The sequence below is a fragment of the Neodiprion virginianus genome, chromosome 2, assembly GCF_021901495.1.
Source record: "Neodiprion virginianus isolate iyNeoVirg1 chromosome 2, iyNeoVirg1.1, whole genome shotgun sequence".
Classification (NCBI taxonomy): domain Eukaryota; kingdom Metazoa; phylum Arthropoda; class Insecta; order Hymenoptera; family Diprionidae; genus Neodiprion; species Neodiprion virginianus.
The window spans coordinates 8,581,343-8,602,028 of NC_060878.1; the positions used below are offsets into that span (position 1 = coordinate 8,581,343).

General features: G+C 38.0%; 2 protein-coding genes across 2 annotated transcripts; both read left to right on the forward strand.

Annotated features, from left to right (window-relative positions):
- Positions 1–711: 711 nt before the first annotated feature.
- LOC124298424 (uncharacterized) lies at positions 712–2,285 on the forward strand. Its single transcript, XM_046750399.1, has 2 exons — positions 712–1,089; positions 1,454–2,285. Exons 1-2 carry the CDS (start codon positions 1,073–1,075, stop codon positions 1,797–1,799), a joined length of 363 nt encoding a protein of 120 aa, XP_046606355.1. The 5' UTR covers positions 712–1,072; the 3' UTR covers positions 1,800–2,285.
- Positions 2,286–3,023: 738 nt separating this feature from the next.
- Positions 3,024–20,428, forward strand: LOC124299237 (uncharacterized). Its single transcript, XM_046752301.1, has 6 exons — positions 3,024–3,946; positions 7,608–8,099; positions 8,278–9,531; positions 14,164–14,494; positions 14,631–15,477; positions 15,685–20,428. Exons 2-6 carry the CDS (start codon positions 7,627–7,629, stop codon positions 15,789–15,791), a joined length of 3,012 nt encoding a protein of 1,003 aa, XP_046608257.1. The 5' UTR covers positions 3,024–3,946; positions 7,608–7,626; the 3' UTR covers positions 15,792–20,428.
- The last annotated feature ends 258 nt before the right edge of the window (positions 20,429–20,686 follow it).

A 20,686-nucleotide genomic window follows, 5' to 3' on the forward strand; every position in this document is an offset into this window, starting at 1 on the left:
GTGGATCAAATAATTCTAATTATTTTATCTTAACGAAAAACCATCTGTAGATTATGTACCCGTGTATATCGATTGAATAGATTTTAATGAGACACGCAGTTACAGGAAACCTGATTCCAAGATCGTCAGTTGAGTATCTGACGTCAGCACTCGGCGGTTATTTGATAGTCAAATTGAAATCAATTTGGTATTAATTCTGACAAGAGTCTGGGTAAGGCCTGTATATGAATATGTACCCAACAGGAACGTGATGCAAAATGTAACTTAACAATCCGTGAGCGTATAAAATGAACATTTTTCAATTTCTAAAGTCATTCGATGTAAAAGAATAGTATCGGGCGTCTTGAATAACGTGTTACGAGAATTGGTGACTCAGAATGTTCGAAATTTTCGGTAATTCAAAAGGAGGTAAACAGTTCCTGCGGCCCTCGATAGAGCGCAGTAGCGATCGATTCAAATCCGTTGCAGTGAAAATACTCCAAGAAGACTATCGAATTTGAATTAGATTACCATTCTTATAAAAAATTTGATTTCGGAATAAATTCACAACCAAATATCTATCTGAATATCACATCGAAAACCCTGATGAGAGAATTTTAATGAATATTTTTCTTTTTAATTTCAAACTCTCCCGCTATGAATAGGCTGGACGCGCAGCCTGGTTTCAAATTTCCCTAATAAAAAAGAACCTAGCTCCATCCAAAGTGTGCCACTACATGACAGCGAAAGACACTGGTTGAAACGTTCTAAGCTTAGAGCCTTAGCTTAGAGCATATACAGTAACATGCTCTAGGTTCCAAGAGCCAGCGCTGCTGTCATCTGTTGGTGAAAGCAAGAACTACGAAGAGCAACAAAAAATTGAAAATCTTTGCTAACCACTATTGCGATCGACACTTTTTCAGGGACGAGAGTACAGATATCGTAGATGTATTTTACGCTGTACAGCCAGGAATTGTTATAATTCCTGTGAAATACCGACTGTTAATAGACCATAAGGGTATTGCGAAAAATATGATTTCAATACCAGAGCATCGTTAATAAATACTCCAAATACGGAGTATCGAATTCGACGATGACACAAGCCAACAGGTTAGTTATTAGTATTTACAACGAACGGTTTCACGATGATATAACCTTTAATTTTACACTTTTGACTTGACAGAAGAAAATTGGGCTCGATGTGATTTGAACTGTCGGATGAAAAAAATTTGAGTCTTCCCGGTTTTAATATTTTATATTTATTCCAACAGTTGATGTTGTGTTTACCCAGAAACAAAAATATCTTTACTGTCCTTCGCCCAGTTGTTTTTTAAATCAGCTATTCCATGAAACGTAAATTTATTCGACAACGTAATTAGCAGCTAATTTTATTCCTTATTCTAATTGTTTTTTCACGTTTTCCAATCTCGTATTAAACTCGCCGCTCATGCCTCATTTTGCATTTACACTTTAGAAAAAGAGGACGCAGCATAGAAGATGAAGCTGGTGAATTCATGCCGCTTAGTAAAAGGATAAATAATCTTCACATCAACGGATTATCTGGACTACCAACTCCCGAGTCTTCCCAAGAAACCATGGACTCTGAATGGGGCAACCGCAGCTACGTTCCATCTCCCAATCATTCCGAGCCTTCCCAAGGCTCGAGTTCTCTGGATGGATGTAGTTCGAGCAGAAGCTCATATACTGCCGAATACAGGCCCAACTTAGACGCAAATGACAATCCGTACTATTATGAAAATAACAAATTACTTTATTCACTTTACATGGAGCGTATGCAGAGAGCATCTGAGCTATACTAATCATTGTTCAATTTGGATTTACATTTTGCCTTTACTGATTCGCTGGCATACAGCTAGCTTTGAAAGAAGAAATCTCATGCAACATATGACTATATATCTAATAGTTATTTCGATAAGACTAATAAAATCAAAATCAATTAGAGAATTTCAAATTATCCTCAGGCCAAATCGTGTTTTCATCAAACCATTTTGGGCCAGATTAAACCTTTTACTTGTTGTATTGCATTTTATTATCCCCTGTACATCTTGATAAGGAAAAATATATTAGAAATTAATTCACATTTACTCAACTAAAACCGCAGTGTATATCGGTCTGAAATCATGTTATAACACTTACATGATATACTGACATATTTTACGATTATTTTGTTCATATAATTTGTCAAGTCCCGACTGGTGTGCGACAAGCGCTTGTATGCTATTAGTACAGTCTAATGTAAGATTAGTTTAATAAATCAACAAATAATAAAAATGAAAATCAATAAATGAAGTACATTAATTTCTTTTAATATTATATTTAATAATTATTTTAATATTATAATTAATTTTTCCCGCGCCTATGTGCCAACGGTTTTCTAAACAAATCAGACTTTTACTGCGACTGCATTAAACCTTGATGATATCATTATTCCAATGCTTCAGACATTTGTGCACTGCCTAAAGTATACTACTACTTGTTATTGCAATCCTTTGAGTTCGTATAAAGAAAATAATCCATAAAGCAATCGTTTTACAAGAAGTATGAACAGTAGATAATCTTGTCCGTTCGTATCGTATTTTGGATCTCCGAAGAATAATGTGGCGCAATGTTTGTACGGTTGCGTTAGGTACTTTTGTGCAGTAAGATGATAACTGGCTTGACTGTTGTTAAAATATTCCGTAAATCAGTAAATGGCAAAAAAAAAAAAAAAAAGCATTGTTCCTTGAAAATTTCCGGTAAAACTAGTTTTCAGCATGGTAATATTTTTTTTTAGTATATTCAAATCTCTGGTCGTATCAGTGTACCGTGTACATAGTAAATAAATGACCGCAAAAGATTAGATTCGAGATTGGGACAGCTGATAAATTCTCACAGTTCTGGTAACATGACGACCTAAAAATTGGGAATACGAGTGGCGAAGCGTCGTTTCTTATTCCCTCTGAAAGAAGACGCAGCTAACACTGTGTTTGGCAAAAGTGAGCAAACGTGATTTTGAAAGATATTTCTCGAGACGCACTGCGCATGCGCGATAGTACGATGGCCGAGTGTCGAGACTCGACTTAACCTCAAGCAAGGTCGATAGATGCGCGCGCACGTCAGTGTCGCTTCGAGCTGCGGTGCTGGAGGTAGACAGGAGGGCAGGTGTTTTGGTGTTTGTTGTCAAATTTTGATAATCATCTGTAGTTCCCGTATCTTGTGTTAGCTGGTTAAAAATTGTCAGTAACGCTGCAGGTCGACGAAGCAGAAATAAACGTGGCCGTAATACCGAGAAATCGAGGCTGCGCGCGCTGGTCGAAGGCGGCCATCATTAATTTTCACCCGATAGAATATTAATAGCAGCATTCATTCAAGAATTATGTATTTGTTTACCGATTTGTTACGATGTAGAAATTATTGACAACGCTATTGCTTCGCGAAGTGGGCGAATATTATCGGGGCGCCTCCGTATCGAGTACCGGTTATTGTCGCACCTGTTATGGCTTGAAACTGGGAAAGTTAACTGTGACACGGAGAGAGACAAGTCGCCTCGCTGCTGCCTGCTTGCCTGCGCGTAACCACGCGACGTTCAATGTGGCGAGTGGCTATGTACCGTTAGTTGAAAATCCTTCTCCATTACTGGTTTTGCCGAGTGCAGTAACGACGTTCGACGACGCCGTGGTGAGCGTCATTAACAAGCTAAGTACAATTGTGTTGCGCGGTGGTGCTGAAACCGTCGGAAAGGAATCCGAGTCGAGTTAGCACGGCCCTGAGCAGCGTCTATGACGTATGCAAAGCACAGTGAACGCTTGAAAAGCCTCGGCGACGAGGAACGCTTAACCCGTAGAAATGAGAAAGTTGGTGCTGTGAATATCGAGAACACACGGTCCGAGCCGAGGAACGGGCCAACCACACAATCGAGAAGGTGCTCACTGCACGAAGGATACCAGTCGCGTCACAACTAACCGGGGTAAGTAGGACGTGCGTGTGAAACGTTTATTCCCGTGGCAGGAGTGAGTGTTTGTCGAACAACGTAGAGGTAGTTCTCTCTCGTTAAGCGTGGCGAGCGGGAGAACGAGCCGAACTCGGTTCGCGCGTCTCTCCGTCCTCGGCAACAACGGTTTTCGACGATAGATCCCATACCGTTACGGATTTCCCGACGTTATCGTACCGGGTCCCGCTGGATATATCGGAGCTTGGCTCAATTGGGAGGAATATCGTAGCTCGCGGGTTTCCGGCTTAGGGTCAGACCAGGCCAGCCAGCCGACGCGGAGGTGTGTATAACGTTACATGTGTGTGTTGGTATTCGATCTCGTAGAGACAACAACGCGGCGAGACGACGGCGAGAAACCGCGAAATAGCTGGTGGTCACACGGCACCCACCCCAAGATACTAAAATACGTCGCGAGAGCCTCGCCGTGGCTCACGGCTCGGGCCTGCCTTTGGTGGGGTGGTTAGAAGTACGGACAGTGGTTGAGGCTTGGTGGGGTTGGAAATTGCGTGGTGGTGGGTGCCTGCCTGCCGTGGTCTCCGAGGCCCCTCCGAGGCATCTCTGCTTCTAACCCGACGAAGTGGGGGTGTAAACAACAGCCCTGCTTCTGCTTCTGGTGCTGGTGCTGGTGCCGCCTGCCTGCCTACCGTTCGTAGGACGTGGGGGGATACGGGAATCGTCGGGACTCCGTCGAGGCGCAGAGTATCGCTGTAAAGTCGACGGCCGTCGCTCGTCGTCGACGTTGGACCCGCGTCAACGAGTCCGAGGCGAAAAACTCGGCGGCATAGGATTTTACCCGTTTCAGCCCGCGTCGACGCTTCAGGTACAGGCTGTGCTCGCTTCCGAGTTTCAATAATGGCCGACTACGCAGTGCCAGCAACCGACGGCTCCGCGTTTCGCTTCGCTTTTCGCTCGCTCGCGGCCAACGCCCAACTTCTTCCTCGACGCTGCCCGGCGCGAGTCGTATTCATTCCACGCATATTATTACCGATCCGACGTTTACAATCGACTTTCCAATTCGTCTACCGAGACGCGGCTGAAATTTAACCATCGAAATAGCTAGAATTGGTGTGCGATAATTTACTTAATGAAAATCACAAACGCTAGTCGGATTCTTCGATTCGCCAATTTAGCTCGGTGCAGAAATCTCACCTCTCTCTTGCTTAAAATAGCACCGTCACTTTTTAGACGTAGAAAACGAGCCAGCCGCGTTCTCCGAGAACATCGCTATACGCGAACGAGTCTGAAACGTTTAATCCGCCAGGAATTGACTCTCGCTAGTTGCGAAATCGTCACAGGGTTTAAATTTCGATTCGATTTTTTCAAATCTCTACTTTCATTTTTTAAGACTTATACGCATTCCTTTTTTGCTTGCTCTACTTCCATTGTCTACTTCTCCATGATCGCGATGCCGCGTCACTTCCGGCTGACGTTGCCTGCGTATTACCCAAACTACCGAGTTCAAATATCGTATATTACGCCGTTACATCGCCCTGGTCACGTCGAAGGTCGTACGATTTTCTATTAAACAATTTTTATTTCACTAATACAATTCTTCTCGTTTCGTCGTACGTCAACGATTTTTCTCTTCAATATAGGTATATCGATAGATGTTTTTCCCTCTTCTATTTACCCTGAAACCATCGTTTAAATATGATTTGCAGGAAAGCCGTAACTGTTGTTTGTTATACAAATATGCTTTACAGTATAAGAAGATAAACACTAATCTGCGTCATTTACGAGTCAATACTAACAACTGTAATAGTAAAATAGTTCATCTTCTATTTATCCTCCTTTGTTCTTCTTTATTTCCATTTACAAGGCAATTGCAAATACCACCTTATCGGACTGCGACAGTAAGGAAAAAAGGGACTAAGCGTAAATCCGCGTACCCGCACAAGATGCAACTAAATAACACACATGGGAGTTGTAACAAAAGTTGGATCACCGCGACTCTGCGGTGTTACACGTTACATGCATGCTCCGTGTATACGCGTACTTGTTATAAGTATATAATTTTTCACGCGTGCATATATGCATAGACGTTATATATGTACATGCATATATGTGCAACCTTATTTCCTCGGTACACAGCTGTGTGTAGTTACAAACATCATATCGATATCGTAACTTACGTGCGTTATGTAACATTGAAAAATAATTACAAGGCACAATTATGTCTCTTGCGTACTTGTAAGAAACTCACATGGTCCAATGACATTCCTCGTTGCCGGTGTGTGGCAGGAAGTTGAGGCTGCGGATGCATATTACCCCTGAACGCCGAACCTATTTCTGATATACATACTACGACACCCGAGAAGAGACCGCGCGTGGCCTTGCACTTGGTTGGGTCCGCGACTGCTGTGTGCCCCCCTCGTCATTTTTCTTATCCCGTAAGGCAATCAAGGGCGGGACGTTGTCCCACTTTGCTCTCCGGGAGTCGCTTCCCATTCCCATTCCCAATTCTCCCCCCATCGTTTCGTATACACGCTCCTCTCCTCCTCTACTCTCCTCTATTCTCATCTCTCCAGGCTCCCTTCTTTCTTGGCTCTTCACCCCTACCCCGGTACCCGTCACCCCATCGTCGTCGCCCCGCGAGTTCTATTTCGCGCGGGGTTCCCAGTTTCCCACCTACCGCTCCCCCCCCCTACTCCCCACCTTTTAACCCCCCCACGGCCAAGTGGGGGCGTCTAAGTGGGGTGAGATCCCGTGCCACTAGTCGGCTTCGCCGACTTCCCCCCCTCGATGCCTCCCCCTCTGTTACCATACACCCCCACTCGACACGGAACATCTACCGAATCCATGCTGTGACACTTTGACTTGTACCTTCGTCGGGTCAAGATCAAAGTCGGCGGGTTACTTGACCCCTATTTTCTCTCCCTCCGCCCCCCCCCCCCCCCCGATTTCACCCCCATTTTTTCCTCGGGGCAGACACAATCAGAATTGCTATTTGTCACAAGAATTTAGAGAAAATAAAGAAATCTCCGAATTTTGTTATTTTCGTCTGAGAAGAATAAGACTGATGTATATGAGACGAAGTTATACTTCTGATATTTTTTCATATGAGAATGTTTAATTTATGCGCATTCTGTATCTGGTAACGAAAGCCTGTATCTACCTGAGTTTTTTAGGCTTGTAAACACGCGAAGAACGGAATTCTCTGTATATCGAGAAATGTTGAGAGGGCGGCTCGGTTGTAAGTTCGAAAAAAGGAGATGGAGGAACAAAAATAGAATGAAAAATGTACATAGGCATATGTATATATATATATACACACCGCGGAGCTCCTGAGTCGCGATGCGGCACACGATTGACGGGTTTGGTAGGTAGGGGCAGAGTGGAGGGGCGACGAAACGGCAACGCGCTGTATCCGTCTCGTTCCGAGTAAATCGGGGGAAAACGCGAACGGGGAGGGGGGGGGAGGGAACTGGGGGATTGACCGACAACGATCGACGGAATTTTTTGATAAATTCGGGAAAAAGGTCGGGGTGGGGGGTTGTAACGATTATCCAGACGCAAACCTTGAAACTCCCTGTACATGTGCATGCAGCCAGAAAAATGATCAATATCTTGAATAGGATTAAGTATTTTCAACAAGGATGTTAAAATTGACTTTGAAATTCTTCTTGCCCATTTTCAGATACGACAAGTTGTGTAAAATGAATTTCACACCGTTTCCTGGGTTTACAACCGGGTCTATACCCACTGGGACGGTTCATCAATTTGCAACTGCAAAATTTGCCCAAAATTTGACCACTGGGGGTCAAGTTGTCGGCGTGTTGTCTGGAGGCGAGGGTGGTGTACATTATCTGAGACCCGTCGATCCAAATGGATTCACTACTGTTGCCCAGGGTGGAAATAATCAGCAATCACAAATCATTACTTTACCTATCACCGTGCCTGGCAAAGATGGTACCCAACAACAGCAAACGGTTCAGATCCAGGTCGTCAATCCGAATGTTACTCAAAGTGGGACTAGCGGGGACCAGCCCAAGTATCATTTGGCTCCTCTTTCTTTGGGCCAGTTTCCTCAGGGTGCGGCAACCGTATTGACCGTTGCTTACAGTCAGCAGGATGCCGATGGTGTTCAAATACAGGTTCAACCACAGAATACCATTGCTACAACCCAAACGTGAGTAAAAAAAAATCGAAGAATTTTATTTACTTTTTTGGTAAAATTTACCAAAGTTTGGCTGGCAAATAATTAAGTTACTGAAAGTTGTAAATTCTACTCAATAATGATAAATTGAATTCATATTTGGAATGATCTTGATATCCGTGATGTTGAATTGAAGTTTTTCTCATTACAGATCGGATCAAACGACTCAGAGCACGTCGACAGCTGTAACGACAACGTCGCAGCAAACGATTCAGCAAACCGTCCACCTTCCTGGTGCTCCGGAAGGCCTAACCGTAGTGGCTCAAATTCCACAGGATTTGATACTTAGAGAAGGTATGGACGAATCAAAAGAGGATGTCAAAGAGGGTACAACGCCCGTAGCACTGATAAAGAGGGGTACTGTCAAAAACCAGGGTAACCAAAGTAACGAAGAATTGATAACTTCGATGCCTGCTAGTTGGCAGAGTTTAGCAACGCCTGGATCCACTGTAGCTGACTATTTGTCCAGACTGCCGGCGAGCACGCTACCATTAAGCTTACATTCCTTTTTGAAGTTCTCTGCGGAGACAATTAAGAGAGAGGAGACCATTGAATCTAGTCCCTTGAGCGCAGACGGACTAGAGGTTCCAGTTACTACAGCCTCTGGAGAACAATCCGTTCACATTACAGTAGCGGGTCCAGAGACGGAGATTACTCCGGACGTTGTAGAAGCCGCGGAACCTGGCACAAAGCCAAAAAAGAAGAAGAAGTACAAGAAGAAGCCGCCAAAGCCAAAGAAACCTAAACCTGGCCAGGTGACGATTGCTACTGCGCTTGATGGAACAACGCTGTTCTGTTGCCCTCAGTGCAACATGGCTTATCCAGAGAAAGAGTTACTAGAACAACATTTAATCGGTCATAAAATCGAAAGGAGATTCATATGCGACATGTGCGGGGCCGGACTGAAACGTAAGGAACATTTGGAACGGCATAAGTTGGGCCACAGTCCTGAGAGACCGTTCATTTGTTCTGTATGCATGAAGGGATTCAAACGAAAAGAACACCTCAACCTTCATTTTGTCATACACTCTGGTCAGAAAACAGAAGTATGCACGGAATGCGGTAAGGCATTTTACAGGAAGGACCATCTTCGCAAACATGCTAGATCCCATTTGGCTAAGAGAGTGAAGGACGACCCGTTGAACACTACGGACAATTCTCAAAATCAGCAACAAAATCAGCAGCATGAGGAACAACAGCACCAGGAACAGCAGCAGCAACAGCAGCAGCAGCAGCAGCAACAAAATAATGTGCCCGAATTACAGCAAATTCAAATTCAAGTTGGTCAGGGATCTGGAGCCCAGATTCACCAAATTTCTGTTAGCGAACAATCTACAGTTGTTCTACCAACTGCGGCTGAAACTGGTGCCATGGCCATGCTGCATCATCAGCAACAACAGCATTAGCAACAGCCTACCGCCCATATTCAAACGGGGCGGTATTTTCGGTTCAATCATGAGCAGGCCAAGGGAAGAGTAAGGCAAAACGTACAGAATAATTGAATAATTGAAATAAAAGAAGACTCTAAGTGTTGAAAATTGTAAAATTTAACAATGTAGACGTCGTATTTAATTTACGCTGTTTGTCTCTGGTTTAACATCTGAGTACAAACGAATTTCTCCAGTAGCATTTGAATTACATCCATGGAAAGTGTTTTGTATTATTTTGTTATTTCAGTTTCAAACAACCCAATATTATTAATGGTTTTTAATACTTAGAGTCCAAGTTATCTTTAGTTTTCAATTCTCAGTATCATATGCAATGGTATCTGGCACTACACCAGAGGTTATGATCGTCTTTCTGCATAAATTGAATAGCAAAATGTATAAAAATTTTTCGAACATTTATTACGAGTATCTGGTTTTAAAAAGATTAACGTAAGATAATGCAGAATTATCCTAATTGAGATTACATAACTTCAGGTACATCGGAACATCATCAAGATTTTAGAATATTTTGGTTAGCAAGTTGCCGTTTTACTGCTTCAATCTAATCTACAAATTGACAATGAAATTTCGTTACATCGTTTTCTGTCGTAGTCTGTATATCTTTCAAATTTTCCATATAACACATATATACCTGATCAATAGTAGGATTGTTAAGGTTCATGGGATGTAAATTCTCCAAATTAAAATCAGTCCGTTTTGTCTGACGATAGTAAGCAATCATGATAAGTTTTTCTACTCGTTTTGGGAGCATGATTTTTTTTCCTGAGTGGGCAAAAAACAATAATTTTTCCCCAATTTATATTTATCTTATGACATTTTATATGATTTAATCATCATGTGGTATCAGCAAATGAGCTACGCAAACCTTGATCATTTTTTTGTTTTCTCTTATATCGGATTTCTTCTGAGGATTGTTAACTACAGGAAATACATGTGATCAGTGAGAATGTATCACTTGACGTTTTCGTAGGTTGATTGCCATTATCTGTTGAATCTTAGCAAAAAACATCACAGATTGTATTTTATTGCATTTGTGCAGGGAAAGTAATATATGTATGAAATATGACAATTTATTAGTTTTGTTGAAGCAAATCGGATACGAAATGTAAATTATACTAAAAATAATTTTAAATTTAGTTCATTTCTTATATAAGTTATGCATAAATGATTAGCAGTATGTAAACAGAAATTGATAGGAGCTATTATTGCTGGCTAAAATTAAATTATTACTGACGTAATTCTAACGTGCAAGTAGGATTAAAACAAAGTGAATATATTTTTTAAAGCACCATCTGGAATTACTAGGGGTAAAAATAATTGAATTTAAGCTTGCAGAATTAAAATCATGGTAATCCTTGATAGAAAAATGCTTATAACCAATTGTAAATACAGGATTTTTCATTAAACAAATTTGACAAAAAAAAAAAATAAAAATAATCAACACGAATAAGTACCAATTGAAAAAAAAAACATTGCAGCATATAGAATAAATATGATTATTTATTCTCAGTAAGGAAATTCAACTGATTGCATTGAATTGCAAAAAAGGACATCAAGAAACAAATATATAATAACTCTGCGACGTCAAACTTTTACATATATGTATGCATGCATACACGTTGTAAATCAAAGATTGCTGTATATTTTTACAAAGGCAATATCTGACACATGTGGCACGTATAATATTGAACTATAATGAGTATAATATTGACGTAATAAAGAATGTCAAATAAATATAGGATAATTATATAGCTTATATTTTTCAGTACATATTAGCATGAGCTGTGTTCAAACAAAAATTTAGATTTAGAGAAAGATGTCAGTTTTTTTTTTAAGCGTGTCAAACATTGGGTACTTTTTTTCTTTGTGTCTTCCGCGTATAGAATGACGTTATTAACTTTTACAGAACATTTGGTAATGTTGAAAATCATAAATCAAGTAAACTATCATATAGGTAATGAAATATTAAACGAATAATAGACTCAGCTTCGACTTCCTGCGAACTTGGCTCGCTTAAATATAAATTTATTTTCGAATGTACAATCTAAGTAACTAACTGGTAGTTAGCCTTATATTTCTCATAAATCTTGGAGATGGTATTTATAAAGTATAATTTTAATAATACATAGCTGTACGTATGGAATTTGTTATCAATAAGATATATTTGAAGAAAAAAAGTCAACAAAAAAACAATTAAAACCTAAATAAAAAAACAAACCAACAAAATGGTAGTAATTATATGATTTTCAATTGAAAACATTTTTTTCCAGCATTTTCTCTATGTAATTATCCTATATTTCAGCATAATTTGTACTCATTCAAACGTTAACTATAATATAAATATATTTAATTTTTCTTCGCGACACACAAGCTTATATCATCTCAAGGTTCTAGGCTCGTTTCCATGCATCGCAAAAGCGCGAAAAATGTATGCTGATCGACAGTGGAACTGTTAATTCAAAATTTATTTTCCCTTTAGTAAAACGGCAGCTAAGCCGTTAAAATGACACGATTATGGAAGTTATTACAATGTGTATGGAAAAAAAAAAAAATATACCCACAATTAAATAATTTTTTAATTACATAGGTATAACATTTTAAAGGCAGTGGGTCTAGCTATTATAAAATTATTACTATATTGTAGTTATAACGAATAGTTTGTAAGTCATTTTCATTGTTACTTACATAAATATTGGAAGAAAAAAAAAGGAAAAAAAAAGAAAAAAAACATCTAAAATAAAGCGTACATTTAATATACATCTCGTTGTTCAAGACGACTCGTTTATTTATGTATATCTACACGTATTTATTTAAGATGACGAGTTGTTAATCCGGTTCGGGATTCTCAATCTCCCACCCCTTAATTATCAATGGATTTGGTTTTCAAGTAAAAACGAAACTGGATCTATGGTCGGTACGGAATGAGCCCGGTTATCAAGGGAATAGGAATAAATTGGGATCGGGATCGATATCGATGCTGCCTATTGAGATTGGTGGGGGCGGGGCGAGGGGCAGGGGGAGGGGGGAGGGTCAATTTATTTTTCCCATTGTCATTGCCGCGCAGCCTTTGAAACGAAGATTTGGAACCGGTGTGTGTACCCCGGTTACCCCGGCATGGCCGGGTATTCGGGCATTTTCGCTTAGCCCGAGAAAAAATAGTTAAGAGGCTGGGACAGTAGAGGGCGGACGGTGGGGTGGGGGTGCCGAGTTGAGGGACAGGTGTCAACGGCACGAATCTTTACACACGATTATTCGTCGGGGCCGAATTTATCATCGAAATCATAAATGGTAAGCGGTTATTAATAATTATTACATAAATTGTGAGGGCCGGAGGATGCCGGGGCCGACCTTTCAGCCGTCGAACGGCCATTTTATGTTGAAATTCGTGCGAATTCGGCCTCGTATCGACTGGCTCTGTGGTATGAGGGGGGAAAGGACGCTTTCCCCCGTTCCACCCCTGCGTCTATCGGCGAAATACTGACGGCTTAGGCGAAATACTGCATTTTTATCGCGTGTTATCGTACAAGGCCCACTGAATAATCAACCCTAGGACCCGAAACATGGGGAAAGAGAGATTTTTGTAAGTAAGATCGACTTATTTCTATTAATCCGCATTAAATACACCTACATATCCATTGTGACAGCCAAACAGCATGTAAAATTCTCTATCCGTGTACCTGACGTATCTGTGTTACGTATCGTATCATGCGAAAAAGCATTACGCAAAATTATAGTCTTCGCGAACAGCAAAAATTTTATCATCTTCACTATTATGGCTTACCGCTCTGTCCACACGTTATTCACAGATCATTTATTTACCGCCAGTCTAGTTTTTATGGTAAAAAATCCTTCATCCGATACGCAGCGATTTAAAAATGAAATACAAGTCAACGCGTTTTCATTGTTCGAATTTTACTCTGTATGTGTGTATGCCATCAGATACGTACTGCTTCGATTCATACAGTTTAAATTTACCGGTAATTTGTCAATTTTCTGATAAAACTATGCACCAAACTCATCCTTTGGGAATTAGAGATAATTTTTTTTTAAACATCTTCCCTACTTCATTCGTAATCGCATTACTGGATTTTCCCTTTTTTGCGTTTATATCTGCATATTCGTATTACATAGGTTTAAACTCAAAAATGAATTGTCGAAATTTTTATTGTCGTATTTTTCGATGTCTGTTATGTCGTCGATCTTCAACTCATTCTACTTTCGGAAATATTCTTTTTTTTATAAATCTATTTTGGTACCGTAATATTTCATTGTCTACACATAATCGGACATCTCTATGAGTTTACAACTGTAACATTGTCTCTATATTAGGTCCATCGGTATAATCAACTTTCGTACAAAATGTATGGATTGTATGATGTAATTGATGATATTAATTACTATTTATACCTATTCAAAGTTGTAATCGAATCGAGACTTCAAAAAAATTGTAGTAAATGATAATCTTGAATTTGCGACAAGGCATTTGCCTTCATTGCAACTTCTTACCAAGCGTTTTTGCATACATGTATCGAAATTATACTAGATTGAGAAAATGCCAATTATGTTTTTCAGGTATTGGATTGACGATTTGCAATGAATTTCCCGCCGTTTGGAGGCCATTTTCCTGGTACCATTCCGAGTATCCATCAATTTGCTACCGATAGTTCAGGAGGCGCGGGTGCTCGCTACGCCAATCATTTTCCCAACCAGCCTCCAATCGGAGTGCCGGTTATGGGAAAATACAGATCAGAAGCTAACGGAGTTCAATCTTCACAGTCCCAAGTTATGATGAACAATAAGACTAGTTATCCGAATAGCAATGTTCACCATTATCCAAACGTTCCATACTCCCAGGGTCAGCCGGTTCAACAACGTCCAACAAACTCACCTGGCATGCAAGAAAAACGTACTTATCATCAGGTAAGAAATGATTTTGATCGATCTTTACATAATTATATGTCATTTTATTGCCACTCCAATAAAATTAGAGATAAATCTGACATTCGTCCTGCTATTTTTCACGTGATTGATCCACAATCATTTGGTCATTTTTCAGACAACAGAAACAATAAACCAGCAGGACGTGTGCAATCTTCTTCAAGACAAAGACAAGAGCAAGGATAAGAAGAGCGAGGATCATCAAAGAAACGGCGAAGCTACTACGAACGGTTCTCAACAAGATTATACGATGCATCAACATCATCAGCAGCACGCACACACGCAAACACCAGCAACGATGCCTGCCACATGGCAATCCCTAGCAACGCCTGGGTCAACGGTTGCAGATTATTTGAGTCACTTGCCTGCAAGTACTTTACCATTAAGTCTGCACCATTTTTTAAAGTATTCCGCTGAAAGTATCAAAAAAGAATCAGAAATGGCTCAGACGACATCCGTGGCTGTTGCGACGACGACCACACCAAACATCATGATGTCACCGACCAATAAAAAGAAGAAAAAGAAGAAGGCACCAAAGGAGAAAAAACCACGACCTAAACCGGGCGAAATTCGTTTGACCACTGCTTTGGATGGTTCGACACTTTATTGTTGTCCTGAATGCCACATGGCGTATCCCGAAAGAGAACTTCTGGAGCAGCACTTACTTGGACACACGCTAGAGCGAAGATTCGTTTGCGATATATGTGGGGCCGGTTTGAAGCGCAAAGATCACCTGACCCGTCATAAACAGAGTCATAATCCAGAGAGACCGTACGTATGTACAGTATGCTTGAAAGCTTTCAAAAGAAAGGAGCAGCTCACACTACACTTTGTAATACATTCCGGCGAGAAACGACACGTCTGTACCGAGTGTGGAAAAGGATTCTACAGAAAGGATCATCTTAGGAAGCATACCAGAAGCCATATTGCAAGACGAGTCAAGGCTGAACTCAGTCAGAACGCTGGTGAGCTCGAAACTGAATTCATTATCAAATGTTTATCGTGTTTCGGTGCTCATAAGTGAGCATTTTATCATATGCTGCTAAAAAATGTTCATTTAATAGCAATAAGATTTATCGTCTTCGTATGGTTTTGTTAGATGAATTTTCCAGCCGAGTTCGAATTCTGATGTAGGACTTTATAATTACTGAATGCGAACAAATTTCTAACAGGTACTCAACAAAACCAACAGCAGAACAACGCATCTAACATGCAGACGACAACGGTAACAGCGTCGTCAGTTCTTCCAGGGGGACATCCAGGTGCACTTTTATCCTGAGCCCCGCCACCTGGGAACTTCCAGGTTCCCCACCCAAATAATATTATTCACCCGCATACTCCGCATCACACATTACATCATCACCACTTAGCAGCTGTTAATGTAGCGCATCAGTCAAGCACTACACCGTTAGCAGCTGCCAGCCACTACCAGGCACATGAGTTGAGTTTTTTAGGACATGTCAAAGATTTCTGAGATAAGGTGACTACCTCTGTCAAGAGGATGTGTACTGTCAGGTAACTCGAACATGGTCGTGGCATATCGGCGAACATCGTAGGGTTTTTTTTTGCTGATCCATGTGTTTCACGTGTGTGCGGATTTTTTCTTTGCATAATAATACGACTTGTATGACATTAAACGTATTATTTGATGGGATCAGCTGTTATACATTGTACAGTTGTGTTTTTCAGGTTTTACGGTCGAGCGATAAACATAGTAGAATCAAAACATGACTTACATTTGGGGGGGCCCTTTAAATTTTCGATCTATGTGAGATTTTTTTTCTCAACTTTTCATTTGTGGTAGGCATTGTTGGATGAATTTCATAGGAGTCTCAAAATATTGGCAACAATTCGTGCGATGATCACGAACAGACATTTGTGTTTATGTCGACTTATCATTTCAAAATTGATAAAGAGGTGTTGCAAAATGGGAAATTGACTTGATTGAAACATGGACAATTGCCACATATGCATAAGTAATTCGAGACATCCTTAATCGTTCTATTGTTAGGTAACTATGTGATGTATTAGTAATTTTTTTTCACACAAATTAAATTGTGTTGAGGTTTATCAAAGTCCTTCACATTTAACGCTATGTGATTTGCCAGAAAGCTCTATAAATTATAAAATATACTTACTTATATGTTGAAATATAGGATTCTGTGACCATAGAACATGGTTGGATTTGATATTTAAATAGTCAACCACGCAAAGCGTAGAGTACCATATGCAGCAAGTGAAGATTGCCATAATTATTAAATATTCACGTTTTCATACAAAACGAAAAATATCATGACGCAACTGTTGGACATGTCATGAAATGTCTGTAAAGAATATTTATATATCTAGGTATTCTCTTCGTATTACGGTTTGTTAAATTTTACATTATCCTCCTAACTTCCATTCGATTACCATAGTTTCAATAATAGATTGCTGTTTTTGCTTAATTTGGTTTGCAAATAGTTTTAAGTAAATATATCGTCCTGAAATACATGTTGACTAATAAGTTGGGCGAACTGTTGATAGTCAAAGTAGTGTACTTTCAAACTGACAAGTTTTGACAGTTGATGTCAAGACATTGATGACATTGGTGAAGTTATTGACCCAGTAATTCTTAAACCAAATCGTAATACGCATAATGTGTACACGTACAAATATATTTTCTTCCTATCAAATTTCTGTGAAATAATTATATCTATGTTTGTGATGCTTTTGTAACCAGAAAGTCCAAGAAAATCTTTGTCGCATGAAAAAGCGATTTTTTTTTATGTCGAAAAACGCAGGCGTGAAAAACGTCTGACACAAGAGTCTTGCCATATTACATAAAGAATATAATTTTTTTTCATTGAAGGTTGGTTATGGATTAGCCTACATCAATAAAATCGCAAATATAAACGTATGTTTTCGTTAGAAAGTATGGTAGGATAATGCTTAATTCCGCAATTTTTCAAAATAAATTCACACACCTTTTGAGCTGTACTTTCCGTTGCATAATAAGTTTGATTCATAAAAATTTGAATCCTTGTATCAATTTAGAAGGCATTTAACCACTGTACTGTATAGAAATATGTGGCAATACTGAGAGAAAGAATTTTATTTCAATTTTAAACAAAGTTATCAGTATTTTATACATTAAATCTAAATTTATTTTATGTGAATTCGTTGTTATTAGTAATATTATTATTATTATTATTATTATTTGGGAAGCGTACTATTTACAATAGACAAATTTTGGAGTTTGTATTTTTTTTTCCTTGCTAATGCTTTATAGTAATATTACGATTGTTTTATATTTATGCAAACATTCTGTTGAATTTTTTTTCATTATTAGTATAATTATGTAAATTCGGATTCCAATTACGTATCCGAACACTTTGTAATATCCATTGAGTAGATTTTATTAGGTACAAAAACAAATTACCTATCTTTATTGTTTTCGATTTGGTATCCTAGCCTTTTGAAAGGACGAAATATGAATAGAAATATTGCAATCTCTTATTTTACTAGTTGTGATAATTTTAGCAGCTATGATTTTACTGTATAATTTTTTTTTTTCTAGGCGTGCCATTACATTTTTTGGTTTTTGATTTTACATTTTGTACGTAGATTGAATCATGCCAGAGTAATTTCTTGCCATAATCGCATTTATAATTTTCGTTACTAAAAATGGTTTGTGCATTTTGCCATACGTTTTTCTATGAGTCTTATCTTTAATTATCTCAAATTCAGTTTATGAGACTGTCATATTGTGCAGCGGCAAGCAACAATAAATATGATTGTAGATTATATGAACAAAAGCTTACGCCGTAAACCTAAGCATGCAGTAAGGATTGCTGAATACTAAATGATTTATACAATGAATTTGTTAGTTTCCATGAAATTAGATATTGCTAAATGATTATTGGTAGTAAATAAAATGATTAGCAAATAAATTCACATGATATCATTTTCGTCAAAGTATTCCATCTTGATTTAGTATTCGGCAGTATCCCATGTAACTATTGGTTAAATATGTAGCAAGTAACAGGAAGATTCAGGTTTATCAGACCTCAAGTATAAGTATGTACTAAACCATACAGTATGTACTAAACTACATATATATATATATATATATATATATATATATATATATATATATATATATATATATATATATATATATAAATATATACGACATATATATATAAATATGTGGTTTTTATATAAATACACCCAGTGAGAATGTGTGCGTGTGTGTATGTAAGTATAAGTATACGTGTGCATGACAAGAAAAAAGGCAAGAACAAACTGAACTGTATTAAAATACTCCACCGCCACGTACTAGTAATCGTAAAGACAAAAAAAAAAAATAATAATAATGATAAACATAAAAGTACACTCTAGGATAAAGTTAGCGAGTAAGTTTGTATACAAATATTGAGATATAAGTTGAAGAAAGAAAAAGAAAAAATTAATTAAACATTAGGGAGTTGGGGTCTTTAAGAAGATACTCAGACTATGCAAAAATAAAAATAGCTTTACGATTTATAAAGAATTTTCCAAAGTATGCTGCACGTTCGAAGTCTGTCAAATGATACAGTTTGATATAATTGAAGAGGGCTTCTAAAATCTATATAGCTACACATAAAACTCTATGGCGACTAAATACGCTCAGACTTTACACGTACTGTTGCATAAATGATAATAATTTTTTCAATTTTTTCATTCACCTTCATAAAAAATTATTATTAGTCTCGTCAGTTTTTTTATTCTTCTGTGTAGAAGTAAAATTGTCACAAATGTTATTTATTATTACCGAAATCGTATTGAAATCAAACAATAAGTGTTTAAGGCTGACTAGATACGGTATTTAAAACTTTGTAGTAATTAAGTACTCATTTATGAAAGTTTTGTAAAGCCTTGAGCTGGCTTGCTTTTTGGTCGCCATAATGAATTCAGCATATATGAAGTGTTTTGTGCTGAAAAGTGTGGCTGAACAATTTTGTATAACGCGATTGCTAACTTTAAAGAAAGATTTAAAAAAAAAAAAACATAATAAAGAATGAAAAGAGAAAAAAATTATCGAGGAATGCTTCGAACTGAGAAAAAGAAATATTTTTAGTAATATGAAAGAATAAATTTAATGGTAATGAAAATGTAATGTAACTATACCTAAGCGAAGGAAATATGTAAGTGTAACATTATGATCGATATATATATATATATATATATACACACACACACATATATATGTATATATATACATATATAACTTTGAGCTAATATTATATTTTATCCACAAAATATAATTAGTATTCGTAACAATTTGAGTATAAGCGTAATTAAAAGAAAACCCAAATATTAGTTATTTTCAGAACAGATTACATGAGTTTTGCCGACGACGTAGAGTGAACGTATAATAATTTCGTGCGCCTAAAATGAAATATAAAATAATAATTATCAAATTTTATTTCAGAAAAAGCGCATAAAGCAATATTTAAAGTATATATGTGTACACAACATTCTTGCTAAAGCCTCAATGCCTCGATACACTTCTGAATATTATTCTGATTCATGGAGATTGGACACTGATAGACGAAATAAAATGAATGGTCTCAAAAATGAGAAGTAATATTCTATATATGAATTTCTTCTTCTATTCTTTGTACTCAAATTTTTTTGTTTTAATTTATCTAACATACGACTAGCAACGGATAAAAGTCCAGTAATGCTTGACATTTGTAAAACCCATGGTTGTGAATCAATTTGTCTTATTACCTCAAATCAGTGTATCAAATATCATCTGATACGTAGCGAATCAAAATTAATAGAAATGTTTGATACGTATATTAAAACCTTAACGTCTCTCAGTGCCAATCTGTGAACGAAATTCAAAACTTTGTAATCAAATGCAAAATGATAAACGAAAATCATATTTTTCTACAGTGTTGAAATTTATTTGTAACACTAAAATTATATGAATTTGAATAATATCTCAATACGTGATTAGGAATTATTCATGTATTAAAACCAATCAATTATGTAGAACAAAAGTGAATGAATTATACGTGCGTAAAGGTAATCGGTGAAGCAGCAATTTAAAACTTATTTTCCAGCACAGAAGTGATGAAGAGAGAAGCAAAATACAAAAAATAAATTTAAATAAAGATAAAAATATGAATATACAAAATCCTC